The 15,576-nt window shown below is 54.7% G+C and overlaps 1 protein-coding gene across 1 annotated transcript; it reads right to left on the bottom strand.

The window, feature by feature from the left end:
- Nucleotides 1-4,014: 4,014 nt before the first annotated feature.
- On the bottom strand, nucleotides 4,015-13,440 carry PTTG1IP (PTTG1 interacting protein). Its single transcript, XM_054639382.2, has 7 exons — nucleotides 13,329-13,440; nucleotides 10,911-10,963; nucleotides 9,516-9,624; nucleotides 6,810-6,915; nucleotides 6,639-6,704; nucleotides 6,223-6,269; nucleotides 4,015-4,783 (listed from the first exon to the last, which is right to left on the bottom strand). The coding sequence occupies exons 1-7, from the start codon at nucleotides 13,405-13,407 to the stop codon at nucleotides 4,740-4,742; spliced, it is 504 nt and encodes a 167-aa protein (XP_054495357.1). The 5' UTR covers nucleotides 13,408-13,440; the 3' UTR covers nucleotides 4,015-4,739.
- Between the last annotated feature and the right edge of the window lie 2,136 nt (nucleotides 13,441-15,576).

The following is a 15,576-nucleotide window of genomic DNA, read 5'->3' as shown; positions in this document are numbered from 1 at the left end:
GGACTCAGAGATTCCTCAGTCTCTGGCAGGACTCAGAGGTTCCTCAGTCGCTGGAAGGACTTGAAGGTTCCTCTTCACTCACTGGCAGGACTCAGATGGTCGTCTCCACTCACTGGAGTAATTCAGAAGCTCCTCGGTCACTGGCAGGACTCGAAGGCTCCTCGGTCACTGGAGTAACTCGAAGGCTCCTCGGTCACTGGAGTAACTCGAAGGCTCCTCAGTCACTGGAGTAATTCAGAAGCTCCTCGGTCACTGGAGTAACTCGAAGGCTCCTTGGTCACTGGCAGGACTTGAAGGCTCCTCACTCACTGGAGTGACTCGAAGGCTCCTCGGTCACTGGAGTAACTCGAAGGCTCCTCGGTCACTGGAGTAGCTCGGAGGTTCCTCGGTCACTTGCAGGACTCGAAGGCTCCTCACTCACTGGGATAACTCGGAGGTTCCTCGGTCACTGGCAGGACTCGGAGGTTCCTCGGTCACTGGAGTAACTCGGAGGTTCCTCGGTCACTGGAGTAACTCGGAGGTTCCTCGGTCACTGGCAGGACTCAGAGGCTCCTTGGTCGCTGGCAGCACTTGGAGGTTCCTCCTCAGTCACGGGCAGACTTGGAGGTTCCTCACTCACCGGCAGGACTTGGAGGCTCCTCAGTCACTGGCAGCAGTCAGGTTCCTCAGTCACTGGCAGCACACAGAAGATGCTCGCTCGCTGGTAGCACAGAGGCTCCTCAGATGCTGGCAGCGCTTGGAAGCTCCTCAGCTGCTGTGGATCACAAGCTGAGTGTGCTGGCACTACCCAACGCTGGTGGTTATAGTTACGCAGGTGGTGTCATAATGACCATGAGTGACACGGCCTGACATCACAGGGCTCTGAGGGCCACACCCAGGAGCTCCCCATCCACAGACAGATCCTGTGGCACAAGGCCCACCTGGCAGTGGGCTGCACACCTCAGTGTTTGCCCAGATCCCTTCCAGGGGGTCTCTCCTGGTTTCCATGCCATGTGCTGGGGTCTGGGGCTGCACCTCCCCAGCGGGAGGACTCTGTTCAGCCCTTAGTTGAACTTCAGGAGGTTCCATCAGCCCATTTCTCCAGCCTGTTGAGGTCCTTGTGGGTGCAGAGTCACCTTCTGGTGTCTCAGCAGCTCCTCCCACTGTAGGAAATCCAGCAAACTTGCTGAGGGTGCCCTGGACCCCTTTATTCAGGCCACTATCAAGAAGGAAGAGGACTGGTCCCAGTGCTGATGTCTGGGCTACACTGCTGATGATCAGCCTCTATCTCAGCTTCATGCTGCTGATCAACATCCTCGACTTAAAATCCAGTGTCAACAGTTAAAATCACTTCCTCACAGGGCAGAGCTTATTTGCAAAGTTCTGCTCCCGCCAAGCCTCCTGCTTTCTCCAAACTCATGAGAAATGTCTGGCTGATCCTTTATCAGCCCCAGTGAGCATTTTCCCCTTCAAATACAGCAGCTCTGGAATACAGCAAAGGATCTGTTGAATCATTTGCCTCTTCCACCACTTTTCCTGAAATATACCTGAAACATACCTGGTATTTTCCTGAAAATACCATTGTAGCACTACACACCGACACCAGCTCTTGGAATCATTTTGTGCCCTTCGCAAAGAGACTGAGGTTGTTTGGCAGAGACTCTCCAGGACCAGGCAATACAACAAGGCACCTCTAGGGCCCTGCTGCTGCCACCATAGCCCTGCTGTGGATGGAATGGAAGAGGCTGTGATGGCAGCAGGCCACCCCAGCACAGTTATCCACCTGTAGCTGGGCAGCCTGTGCTCACAGCTCAGTCTGTCCCTGGGATTTCCCCCTCAGAGTGCTGGCTGTTTGTCCCACCTTTCCTGTCACATGGCTGGAATTGGCCTAGTGCCAGCTTTTTGTGGCCTTTATGTGCAGGGCTGTAGAACTCCCCTTGGGCTCAAAGCCAAGCTCCCTGTTACATCTCATTAACCCCTTCTTTCCAAGTTCCCTTGTGCGTCCTCCTAGTACCCAATGCGGGTGGTGGGGCACTGTCCCACTCCTCAGCTGTGATGTCCCCATCACTATCTGCTTACCCATCCCACTCAGGACAGATTTCCATTGTGGCAGCCTTGCAAGGGACCAGTTAATCCTCATGAAATGTCTTTTTAGCTGCCAGGCTCCACTCTCAGTTACACTGCAGGCGCTTCTTCCCAGACCTGAGTGGCACCTTGGCCACCCAAGGACACAGCTTCACCTCCCCACCAAGGCCCAGCCAAGCCAAAGGGTTCACCAGCTTTGCAGTGCCTCAGCCACATGATCCCTGCACACAGAAACGTTCACAGGAGGAATTAGAAACATCAGTAGCTCCATGCCAGGCTATGGGAAGCAGCCCCTGGGATGAGGATGCTGGAGCCCAGGACAAAGCTCAGGATGAGAGCAGAGGACACAGTGCCTCTGTCCAGGGACACTGGGTGCTGCCCTGGCAGCATGGCCTGGCCTCTGCTTGTCCCCAGGGCATGGCCACATTCCATCCACCATCCATCCTGGCGCCCAGCAGGTCTCTCTGCTGCCCTGGCTCAGCAGAGGTGGACAGAGCCAGTCACAAGTGGGGTTTCAGGAAGAGGAACTCGCTTGCAGGGGTCTCCCATCCCTGATAGGTTTGGAGACATCACCCCTTAGTGCCAGTGGGGGCACTTAGGGAACCCAAAATGAATTTACTGGTCCCAGTCCCAGGGCAGCAGGGGGACTGGACCCTCGTGCAGGGGAAAGGCAGCTCAAAAGGATTTAGCACCAGCTGTCCCTGGATGTTGCTGGCCCTCAAAGTCCTCACAGCTTTCCCTGTACCTTTGGTGGGCAGAGACACCATGGGTCCTTTGGGCCAGCAAATACAGGACCCCTATCAGCGCTTTCCCTTCTCTTTACTGGGCTCCGCGGTCCATCCTCCATGCCCAAGGGGACTCCAGCCAAACGGGGATGGATCTCTTTGGATCATCACCTCCGTGCCGAGCACACCCGGACACGCCGCTCCCGGCACCGCCCCCGGCTCCTGCCGGGCAGCACCGAGCGCAGCCCCTGCCCGGACACAGCGAGGGAGAGCAGCCCCCAGAGAGCCTGGCAGGGCCAGTCCCTTTGTTCCCCCCACCCCAGCCTCTTCTGGCATAGCCAGGGACGATCTGGATCAAAAGTCACCTGCGAGTCCTGCCCTTGGGGCCTGCTGGCAGCAGCCAGGGCTCCCGGCCCTTCAGCTCCCCAGCTCAGCTGGAGCAGCCGTGCTGAGCTCCAGAAATGTGCACAGGGAGAGTTTTATCCCAGCCAGGGCTCTTTCAGCTCCCCAGCTCAGCCTGGAGCAGCCCTGCTGAGCTCCACAAACATGCACAGGGAGAGTTTTATCCCAGCCAGGGCTCTTTCAGCGCCCCAGATCAGCCTGGAGCAGCCGTGCTGAGCTCCACAAACGTGCACAGGGAGAATTTTATCCCGGCCAGGGCTCTTTCAGCTCCCCAGCTCAGCTGGAGCAGCTCTGCTGAGCTCCACAGCCTGGCCCTGCACAGGGAGAGTTTTATCCCAGCCATGGGAGTCCCCCCACGGGCAGCTTTGCTCAGCCCAGCCTCTCCTGTCCTGCCCAGCCTCACACAGGGCCGTGGGTGCTGCATGGCCAGCCCTGGGCAGGCTCCAGGGCAGGCAGCTCCATCCTCCTTGCCAGCCCAGCTCCCTTGCACTGCTGGGGCTGCAGGCTGAGCCCCCAGGCCCCCCCACGTACACAGGGGCTCTCTCCTAGAGATGCCAGGGGACAAAAGGCCAAGCTCTTGCCACAACACCCAGCTCCTTCCTCAGAGAGCAGCCTTGCCTCCATCCCAAGCTCTTCCTAACACCTGAACATCTCTGGGAACTGACTCCTCCTTTCAAGCCCAGCAGGAGCCCATCAGCCTTGCTTCTGCCTCCCCCAGCTCCCCCCAATGAGTCAGAGCCACATACCAGTGACAACTCCATCTGCCACTACTCCCAACCTGTGCCTGCCATGGAAGCAGAATTAAACTCTTTCAGACCAGAACAGTAATTGAATCAGTTTAATATACAGTCAGCATATTGTAAATGCACTTGAAACTTACAGTATTGCTAACAGATGTGGCCATTGAGCCCAAGACCACCTTTCTAGAAAGGCACAGAGAGGTAGGAAAGTTGAGGCATTTCCCCAGATTAGTTGCAAGTGAGAAGGTGCACATAAGACCTTCCTCCTGGAAGCACCAGATCACCAGAAACTTGTGCTCTTGCAGAGGACTGCTAATGTGCTGGGATAAGTGCAGGCACCTGGAGTGACAGCCAAAGCCTCCTGCTGACCCTGATGTCAGGAAACTCGTGCTGGCTTTTGCATATACTAGAAGAAAAAAAGAAAGGGAGGGCAGAGCAGAAGAGCCTAGCTCTGTGTGCATGAAGTGTTCTTGGTGAGGCAGGAGTGAGGGAGAGGTGTGGCATTGCTTTTGCCCTTGGCTGGGACAAGGAGTGTTCTGTGCATTGCTTTGAACACCACAAACACCCTGGGGTGAGTGAGAAGAAATGCTCCATCCTCCAGTATTGCCACCATAATTTCTTGCACCAGCAGGGCAAGAGCAAAGCTCTGGCCAGACCAAGCACCTGGAGTGGGGACAATGGTGTCACCAAGGATTTGGGTCATCTTCTGTGGCAGTTGAAGTGGCACCATGGTGGTGGGGGAAGCCTGGAGACTTTTGGCTCTGCAGAAGGCACTGTTCACCAGGGTGGGTGGGTGTGTCTGGAGATGCTAATTCTCAAATTTTGCATAAGGGTTCTCTTCCTTGAACAGACCTACAAGAGAGGAGAGATTTGTTCACACAGCAGCTCCCACAGTGGTCACAGCCAACAAGAAAACCAGTCCTGGGAAACAACTCTTTGTCATTTAACCCTCCTCAAGCCTCCCAGCTGCAGTTCTCCCAAAACACCTGCTCTTACTTGAGCAGTGCCCACAGTCAGCACTGTTTCACTCTTCCTTTCTGCACAAGAGGAGACATCCATAGAGAAGCTTGACCTGATGGCAAACTCCTCTCCCAGGCAGTCCAGGTAAAGCAGCCTGCCTAATCTTCCAGTGTTCCCTCTGCACACCCCTTCTGTCAGACTGGACTTACAAGCAGAAAGCCCAGACCCAAATTAAATTAAAACTGTTCTTAGACTTGCTTCCCTGCTCCAGCATTGAGACTAGGAAGCAGCAAGGCAGGGTATGGGGCTGGCTTTTGGGCTAGCAACAAGCCATGTGCCGTGTTGTTTGCTGCTTTCCCAGCTCAGCACTTTTGAGGAGCAGCCACAAAGGACAAGATTGCAAACTCTTGCTGCAGCAAGACAGCCCTGACATGGCAAGACAGGCCCAGAGCACAGCTCTTCCACGGGAAGATGCTTCCCATCCAAGAGCTCCTTCAGGAACAGCTTTGCCTGCTATTTCTTCCCCAAAGGAGCCTGCCCATCCAGAGGCCCTGGGATCTCCTGCCTAACCTGGACCTGCAGCAGGCAGCAGTTGCAGGCAGAGAAAAGGTCTCTAGTATTCCCTACAACCCCCCCAAAGCCAGAGACCACCAAATGCAGCATGCATGACCCCAAATGCCCCACAGCCAGCCACTGGCAGAGCCCCTGGCAGCCCCAGTGGGCAGGCTGTCCCCTGCACAGAGCAACTGGCTGTTCCCTGCTTCCTTCCAAGCTGATGTTCCCCTCAGCTAGGTCCAAACCTGGCCCAGGTCTGTGGGACTCACTGTGCACTCCCATCCCCAGGGGACTGAGACACCACTGCTGGCACAGAGGACCAGAGGGATTGGGGTGGGATTGGTGCCTGCTCTGTGCTCCTGCAGCTGTGGCCATTCTGATTCCTACCTGGCCCCACACCCCAGGCTGCTGGTTCACCACAGGGCTACTGGAGGGCTGTGCCTGAAGGGTAACAGCATCATGATGGTGCTGTGTCTGCCAGCTTCTGCTTCTCCCCTCCAGTCAAGCTCCATCAGCTTCTCCCACAGGGTAAGCTTGGAGGACACATTCTGGGGAACATTATACACTTCCTCTTCCCTGCCCAGGGAAAATAGCCCTGTGTGGGCTCACACACCATGAGCCCAGCATCTCTACACTTACTCTGAGCCAAGAGAAGCAGGGACCATGTTTTCCCTGCTGGCCAGGTCTCATCTACAGCTGTGACCATGGCAAGGAGCACAGTTACAGAGGCTGCTTCACCTAAAGCTTAGTTTGCATCACTCATGTCAGCACTGTACCGTATTTTCTTCGGATTTCATCATGCCGTGATTTCATCTCCGCTCTCCTGCGAGAGGCAAACAGAGAAGCCATGAGTCAGTAATTGCTGATACAAAAGGGAACAAAAAGAGCCAGAGCTCCTTGCTTATTCCCAACCGAGGGAGCTCCAGGCTGGCAGGTTTGCTCAGCCTCCCACCTCAGGGAGGCTCTGGGGACCAGCAGAGCAGCCCTTGGGGAGCTGCACACACAATACTTGTGATGCTACATCCACGAGTCACCCCAGCATGACATTCCTAATGAGGCTTAAGTGTGAGCTGGGGCTGAAGCAGCCACTGACTGCATGTGCTGAGCCCCATGTGCCTCCTGGCATGACATTTGATGGCACAGACAGGAGCCAAATCATCCTGCATCCCCAGGGCCTGTGGTACAAACTCACCTCTCCTCCTGCCGCACCCGCCTCTTCTCCCGCTCCCTGGCTGCTCTCTCGTCATCCTTGTCTGGCCTGGTAGACAAAAAAAAACTCTCAGTGCTCTCAGCACTCAGTTCTGCAGCAGCACATGGCTGCATCTGAGCTGCCCCACAATCAGGGGACCCCCCCAATACTTGCTTTTTGCTCTTTTTCTTGCAACAGCAGCAGCAACAGCAGACCCCCAACATGATCACAAGTGTTCCTCCCACCACGGACATTGCAATGATCAGGGCTTCAAAGTTCACTGAAGGATTTGACAAAAACATGTTTAGCACACACAGACACAGCTGCCTGGGGTTACAATATAGGATCACAGGATCATTAATGTTGGTAAAGCACTCAAAGAGCATCAAGTCCAACTGTTCCCCCAGCACTGCCAGGTCTTCCAGTAAACCATGTCCTCAAGGGCAACAGCTCTGTGTTTTTCAAATGATTCCAGGGATGGTGACTCTACCACTGCCCTGGGCAGCCTGTTCCACTGTCTGACCACCCTCTGAGTGAAGAATCTTTTTCTTACTAGAACCTAAACCTCCCCTGGTACAACTTGAGGCCATTTCCTCTTATCCTACAGCCATTTTCTCTTGAACATAGAGCTATTGTCACCGGCAGCTTCAGTGACTGGGCTGTAGATGTGCAACCACCTGGGAAAGCAAATGGACATTGTTAGCTGCAGATAACAATGTAGATATACCAATGAAGATATAGCAAGTGTTGGTACCCACAAATAAACACCAGCTGAGCACATGTCCCTGCTAACAGGAGTGCTCAGTTACTGGCTGTGAAGAAAGACAAGGAAAAATGCACTCAGGTCAAACTCCTCTGGCAGAAATGGGAGCAAAGCTATCTTAATCACTAATCCAGGTAAAAAGTAACCATCAAGGAAAAAAACCCAACAACTGAAGGGTTCAGGGCCAAGGAAGGATCTCTGACAGGGAGGAATTACTGTCCATGGGAGCCAGCCTCAGAAGTCATCTCTGATGAGATGAGCACTTAGAGGTGTCTGAAGTCCTTGGGGAAGGGAGAATCTGAAACAAAAGCTGTTGGGATTTATCAGCTTGGGGGCAGCAGTGCTGCTCAGGCAGCTGAAGGCCAAGTCCTCCTTCCTGCTCCTGACTGCCATGTCTCCCCAGGGCTGGGGGGCTCTGCTTGCCCACACAGACATCAAAACCTGCTGGAACATGGTGAGGCAGCAGCCACGAGCCCTGGTCCCTGCTCATCCTGCTCAGCTCCTGCAGTAATGGCAGTAGAGACACCAGCCAAAAATGACACATCTAGATGCCAAGGATTTCAGGCCACAACAAAGAGGAGTTTCTTCCAAGCGTGGTTCAGGCTGTTCAGAGACTTGTGCCTGTGGAAATATTTGTTTAGGAGCCACTTTGCACACAACAGCCAGGCTACAGAAATCTCAGTGCATCTGAACCTGCTCAGAGCACGTTTGAAGGTCATTTAGTCCAAGTCCCTGCCATGGGCAGGGACATCTTTCACTAGACCAGGCTGCTCACAGTCCTATCCTGCCCTTGAATGTTCCCAGGGATGGGGCATTCACCATCTCTCTGGGCAGCCTGTGCCAGTGCCTCATCACCCTCATTGTAAGAGACTTTTTCCTTTTATCTGTTCTCAATAGATCCTCTTTCAGGTACTCAGCTTTAGCTGACTTCACCACTGAAATTGTTTTCAAAGCCTGCAGCAGCATCAGTGCTTCTGAAAGCCTTTTGGGGTTTCAGGGTGAGCCTGGGGTTCAGCTCCCCCCTTCCCACACAGAGAGGTCTGTGCAGAGCACCAGGCACTCCTCCAGCTGATGACAGATGCTAAGTCACACACACCAAAAATGCAGAATCACATAAGAGCTAATCTCCCACAGGACTAATCTCCTCACAGCAAGTTTTGCAAGCCAAGGAATGTGATCTTTTATAATGAAACCTTTTGTGAAGCTACTCACATCAAAACTAGTATTTCAAGGACTTACAGAAGTTTCAGAAAAGCATACCACAGGGCTCACAAAGAGGAGATTCTTCCTCCACAAGCATAAGAGCAGTTTGAACTCCTGTGGGCAGACAGCAGAGCCCAGCCTCGAGCATAAAAGATGACAGGCCATGGCAATTCAGCTCCAGGCTCCTCATCAAGGGGGTGGATAAGAGCAACCACTCCCAGCTTGCTTCCTTCCTGCTCCAGCCCCCAAAAGCTGGTTCCTGTCCGAGCATGAACATGCACTAAGCTTGGTCTAAACAAGCCACCAATCTCTGCAGAAATCCTTCAGAAAACAGAGCAGCAGGGAGGAGAGGCAGCTGTCCTTCAGAAAAAGCTCCCAGAGGAGACCTGCACGTGCAGGGGTAGTTTTAGAGGAGGTTTTTTCTCAGGTGGGTAAGAGCTGAGCAGAAGCACAGTGCACTCAGCACTAGAAGCACACACAGGCTCCCAGAGAAGTCACCACACCTCTGGTTCCAGGAGCCCACCTGGGACAGCAGCCACGTGAAGAGCCAGAAGCAGTGCACAGAGTGACATGCCAGCTGCAGGGGAGAGATCTTCTGGGACTCAGACACCAGGAAGGGCTGCACAGGCCCACACAGAACCTTCCACTCCTGTTCCCAGGCGCCAGCCACGTCTGGAGCCTCCATCACACCACAGCAGAAGGGATGTATTTTGGAGCAGCTAAATCCTCACGGGTCCTACTTGCCAGAAGGCAGGAACTGCTCATACTCTGCTTCCCCGCCCACGCTTCAGCAAGTTTGCAGAACCTTGACTGCCTTCAGCCTGTCACTGCTGCACTGGCAGAGAGATGGGAGGCAGGGGAACCTCCCACAGCAGCAGGCACTCCCACAGTCAGCAGCCCAGGCTGGCACTTACCCCAGCAGACTCCCCAGCGGGCAGAGCGGAGCTCACACAGGTCGGCCGGGGGCAGGATCCTTCTGACAGGGTACTCCATGCACCTCCTGCTGCTGGCACACCACAGGCACTAGGAGACAGGGACCAGGCAGCACAGAGTCACTGCTGCACTGCCAGTGAGCCACGCTTTGCCCTGGCAGCCACAGCACAGGGCCACCTCTGCTGGTACCACCCAGCAGACACAGGGTGCTCAGGAGTAAGAGCTGTGTCAGCACAGATCACACCAGGAGAGGGGAGTGCAGAGTTAAAGATGCTGAGAGTCCTTCTCCTGGCTTAGAATTGTAGACTATCCTGAGCTGGAAGGGACTCAAAGATCATTGAGCCAACTGCTGGCCCTGCCCAGGACAGCCTTAAGAATCCCACCATTAATAACACAAATCCTTTACATCTATTTTTGGGATAAGAAGAAAGCCTTTGAGACACTCCACACACACAAAGCTGATGAGCAGGACAGGTGTGCATGTGCCCAGCTGTCACAGACATCTTTTATGAAAAATCCTTTCCTTAGGATTTTTTCTCCTGAGAAGCTGAGAGGCCTCAGGAACAAAATGTAACCAATGGTTATCTGCTGCTGTGGAATGCAACAGGTGGATCTTTAATTGGCCCATGTTGGTTGTTTCTAATTAATGGCCAATCACAGTCAGCTGGCTCAGACAGAGAGTCTGAGACACAAGCCTTTGTTATCATTCTTTTTCTATTCTTAGCCAGCCTTCTGATGAAATAATTTTTTCTATTTTTTTAGTATAGTTTTAATATAATATATATCATAAAATATTAAATCAAGCTTTCTGAAACATGGAGTCAGATCCTTGTCTCTTCCCTCATCCTCAGACCCCTGTGAACACGGTCACACCCAGCCACTACAGACCATCTGCAGAGCTTTGCATGCTCCTCTCCTGGTGGCTCCAACCCCCAAGCCCAGCATTCAGTAGGGTTTGGTCAAACTGGTTCTGGTTACATCAGCTCCAAGATCTGACTCAAGTTCAAGTTTGCTGATATCTGTGATAAGGCAGCAGGGACTGGCAGGACACCAGTACACATCCTGCACCCACCCAGTGCCACAGCCCAGCTGCTGGAGGGGAACCTGACCAGCCAGCCCAGCTCACTCAGCCCCTTCTCCAAGCCCATCCATCAGGAAGCAGCTCAGCCATTCCATTACTCTAATCAAAAAGCACACAACAAAACCCACCCAGTTTCTAGCAACCTCTTTCCAGAGCACCAGACAGGGACTGCCCTCTCACCCTCATAGCTGGGTGGAATTTGCAGCATGTCTGGGACAAGGGACCAGCCCTGCTTCCAGGAAGGAAACTTTTTCAGGTGTGGTGAGAGGTTGGGAGTCTCACTGCTGCTACTCACAGTGACATTTTTCAGGCATTCTTCACAGCTCCTGTTCGTGTACTGGCGACAATCTGCAGGGAGGAAAGAAAAGACACCTCAGGACTTTGAAGAACTTCAGTGGTTTAAAACTCTGGGTTCCTCCAAGCCTGCTCCTGCCCACCACTGGGCCAGCAGCAGTGCATGCTGCTGCTGCAAGAACCATCAGCTTCAGCATGTGCTCTGTGTCACGGTGGGAAGCCCAAATGCAAGGCAAGTTCTGCCTTGCTCTGCTGACAAAGCCCTAAACTGTGAGTTCCTCTCTTGGGTTTTATTTCCCTAAAAGCCTGAGCATCAGCTGTGACAGTAGGGCAGCCAAGGGACACAACCAAGGGACACAGTAGGTCTGGAGGGACCCTGTGAGGATGAGGGCAAGCAGCTCAAGCAAACAAGCCCCAGAAGTTGCCCCAAACAAGACACAAGCTGCTACCAGGAGAAGTAGAGGAGCACATGGGGACACACAGAGCTACAGATCCTGCAGGAAGCCTCCTGCTGCACCCTACCCCAGCCAGTTCATCCAAATCTTCCTTCAGCAGGACACAGTCCAGGCAAAGGGAGCAGCACTGCAGCCAAAATCTGTGCTCATGTTCAGAACCTGTTTCCACCCCCTCCTCTTTCCAGACCCAGGTTCTACAGACACAGGTGGCTCTCAGGACCAGAGCCACCACGGATGAAGGCACCCAGCTGGGCAAGGGAATGGATAAAGTCTGAACACAGGACAAGCTGGCCCCATTCTGAGCTTAGCTACATCTCCCAGCAGTGCTCCTGGAAAACGTCTTTCGACAGGATATTCACCTGCAATTCATTGGTGTGCCTCCCCAGATCTGGAGGGAGGGTGCTTTGCCAAGCCTCAAGAATGAGACATTTAAAACTGACTCCTGCTTAAGAGTCTAAGCAGAAGTCTGTTTGACAGTGGTTTAAAAGGAAAACTCAATTTGCCTGACCACTCACTGCTGGCTGAAGGATCATTGCTTTGCAGTGTCGTAATCAGGAAAAAATCAATCCCAGAGGTGCTTGTTTTCCACTCTCACAATCAGCAAAGCTGGATTTTCTCCCTCCAGCTGGCAGGAACCCTCAGCTATGACCCACTGTCAGCAGTCACATGCTCTGTATAGCCTTCCAAACAACTGGGCAATTGATTAACATAGCTCAGATAAGGGTGTTTACACACCAGAGAGGCTGAGATTGCAGGTTTTAAACACTCTGAAGCTGCATCTTCCCTATTTCTTCAACTGAGGCTGGAAAAACACAGCGGTGCCTCTGCTGCTCCAGTGCTGTTCTTTACTAGGAGTCACAAAACACCCTCCCACACCACAGGAGGCCAGTGGTGGGCAAAAGTAGAACTTGTGGTTTTAAATAGGTTTTGCTTTCGCCCAGGACATCCCCTCTCCCTAGCTTGAGGCATCATCCTCCAAGTCATTAGGTCAAAGGCAGTGAATGACAGCTGTTTGGGAATGGACTGCTTCGAGGACACCACAGCCCTTCAGGATTTGTCCCAATGTCCCATCTCAGGTGAGCAGACAGCTCACATGGCACAGGAAGCCCTGCACTCCTCAGGGACAGAGACACAACAGCAGCTCTTGCTGTGCTAGAACCCCCCTGGGTAATGCTTTTGGCTACAGGAGGAGTGAAGTGAGTGGAGAACAGCTCCTGGCTTGGAAGAGGGGGCATACTTCTTAGGACACACTGAAGGCAGTCATCCCCACCCTTTGCTACAGCTTCTTCTCCACCTGGTGCAGCACCTCTGGGGGCTCTGCTCCATCCCCAGCCACTAAGGAGGAGCAGCTGGACACCCATCCACATCCAACAACACCCATCTTCTTCCTGGTCCGAGGCTGCCCAGCCACTGTCCCACACCCTCCAAAGGGCCATCAGCAGGAGCTTGGCTGCCCCCTGGTCAGGGAAAGTAAGCAGCTCTCTCACCTCAGCTGTTATCATCACTAAATCATGGAAGCATAGAATGGTTTGGGTAGGAAGGGCTTCAAGCCCACCATAGGCAGGGACACCTTCCACTATCCCAGGCTGCTCCCAGCCCCGTCCAACCCGGCCTTGGACACTCGCAGGGATGGGGCAGCCACAGCTCCCCCGGGCATGGAAGTCCCATTGCAGTGGAAGCCGGAAAAGCGGCGAGCAAAGCTCCACTTGCAGCACCCACCCAACTTTCCCGACTTCAAGGGGACACACGGGGCTGCACTGGGTCCCGCCCTGCGGAACTGCCACCGAGGGACACGGCCATCCCTCACTGCCCGCAGCCCCTGACCAGCTGCTGCCGGCCTGCTTCCCGTCCCTACACCCCACAGACACGGGCTCCAGAGCCACTGCCCGCCCGGGATTTTGGGGCGCTGTGCGAGGATCACCGGCCGCCGCCAGCCCCACGGCGGGGCCGCGGTCACCGCTTACCTCCGGCCGCCTCCTGCGCGGCCACGGCGGCGGGCAGCAGGGCCAGGGCCAGCGCGCAGAGCGGCAGCGCCGGGGCCATGGCGGAGCGGGCCGGCACCGGGGGCGGCCCCGCCGCTATGTAGGGCCGGCCGGGGGCGGGCCGGGGGCGGCCCCGCGGGCCGGCGAGGGCCGGGGGCGGCGGGCGGAGCAGCTGTCACGGGGAAGAGACCTCCGGGGCTGCCGGACCTTACCCTTACCGGGGACCCGCTGGACCTTACCGGGACCCACCGACTCTTACCGGCGACCCTCCGGCCGTTACCGCGACCCGCTGGCCCTTGCCCTTACTGGGGACCCCGCCGGCCCTTACCCGTACCGGGATCTCACCAGCCCTTACCCGTACCGGGATCCCGCCGGCACTTGCCGTTACCGGGACCCGCCGGCACTTGCCGTTACCGGGGACCTCGCCGGGCCCTTACCCTGACCGGGACCCCGCCGGGCCCTTGCCCTGACCGGGACCCACCGGCCCTTGCCCTTACCGGGACCCCACCGACCCTTACCGGGACCCCGCCGGCCCTTGCCGTTACCGGGACCCCGCCGGACCTTGCCGTTACCGGGACCCTCCGCACCCGCGGCCGCCCGCAGGAGGGGGCCAGACCCCCGCGGGAGGAGGAGCGGGAGAGACCCGGCCTTTCCACAAGCTCCCCGGTAAATCACTCCGGGAAACTCACCCCAAAGGGTCCCGCATCAGTTCATCGATCTTTACAGCACGGAAGTGTGTTAATGGTAAAATAAATATTAGTGCTCATGACACACCGCGGTGTGATGGGGTAGTGGAGTTTTATTGGAGACTTTGGGATTGTTTGTGGTAAAGTGAAACAAACAGGCTGGCCCTGAAGAGAAGGATTTTGCTTTTGGAGGCTTAGAGCAGTCCCTGGGGGATAAAGAACAGCTTTATCCCTGGGATGACCAAGGTACCACAGCATCCCAGGCTCTGAGACCCTCCCAGGCTGGTCTGGTGTCACAGCTCAGTCACTGCAGCCAGAGGGACTCAAGCACACCTGGATCCATGGACGAGCAGAAACAGAGCAGCTTTGCCAAGTTTTACTGTGACTGGAGATCTGTTAGTGTGGGTGTCAGTGCTCAGTCAATTTGCATTGTACCCCAGCATGAGATGGACTAAAGAACCTCATAAAAAACCCCACCTGGGTGCCCTGATTTGGCTGGGACATCTCACACCCATGAATAAATATTGACACTTTGTAATTCCAAGCTTTGCATCCCAACCTGGCACCTGGGTCAGCACTGGCCAGGCGTGAGTTTTGTGCTAGGAGCTCCCTCCTGGGCAAAGCCCTGGCCATACACCCATGTGTTCCAACATTCAAGACATGAGAAGCTGCATCAATATAAATAAGGATTTTCACGTGCTGTAGGTCAAGAGTGAGCTGGGCACTGCCCTGGCACCCCCAGATGCCCCCCTCGAGGAGCAGGCAGCCTGGCACAGGCAGTGGAATGCTGAGATGTGAGTTACCCTGGCACGGTGGCCAGAGCCTCCCTTGGGTTTAGGCTGAGGGACTGAGCACTGCAGGGTGTTCCTCTGGGAAAGCTGCCTGGGTTTTGCAGGGCAGGTGAGGGGTGCTGTGAAGGTACCTGTAGGTGAGGATGGGAGGCAGCTCTGCAAAGTGTGGGTGCCAGGGAAAAGCTCTGGCTTGGAGAGTCACTGACCCCTCGGCATGGAGGCAGCTCAGGGAGCAAGAAGAGAATATTTTAGATTGCCCTAAACAAAATGAAGAAGATAACCAATATTTTTCAGCAAAACCCCAAAGAAAGCAATCCTCTATCTTGAACAAACAGTGACACTGGCCACCCCTGCATCGTGGAGCTCACCATCCATCTGCTCAGAAAGCTTTGTCCTCCCTGCTGTGTTCTTGGTGTCCTTGAGAGCCAGATGGGCTGGCTGCCGGTGACAGAGCTCCTGCAGGCTGGGAGCGTGAGTGGCCAAAGGCACTGAGGGTTGGCATGTTGGGGAAGATGAAACATCTTCTTACAAATATGATTGCCTGGCAGAAGATTTTGAGAATATGGAAACTATAAGTGAGATTGAAATGAAAGCAAGCTTTGAGATACTTTAGCTACTGAACAACAGGAAAACAATGGTATGGCTGGCTGAAGGTAATCCCCTTTTGATGGAACAACACCCTCTGCTTGCAGACAGCCCCAAGGGTCAGAGCAGACCCTGCCAGCTTGGCAGAAGGGGCCCAAAGAGGAGTTT

Source organism: Agelaius phoeniceus, chromosome 10 (assembly GCF_051311805.1).
Source record: "Agelaius phoeniceus isolate bAgePho1 chromosome 10, bAgePho1.hap1, whole genome shotgun sequence".
In the NCBI taxonomy this organism is placed as follows: Eukaryota; Metazoa; Chordata; class Aves; order Passeriformes; family Icteridae; genus Agelaius; species Agelaius phoeniceus.
The sequence above is the reverse complement of the archived record's forward strand: the minus strand, read 5'-3'. Positions and strand labels throughout refer to the sequence as shown.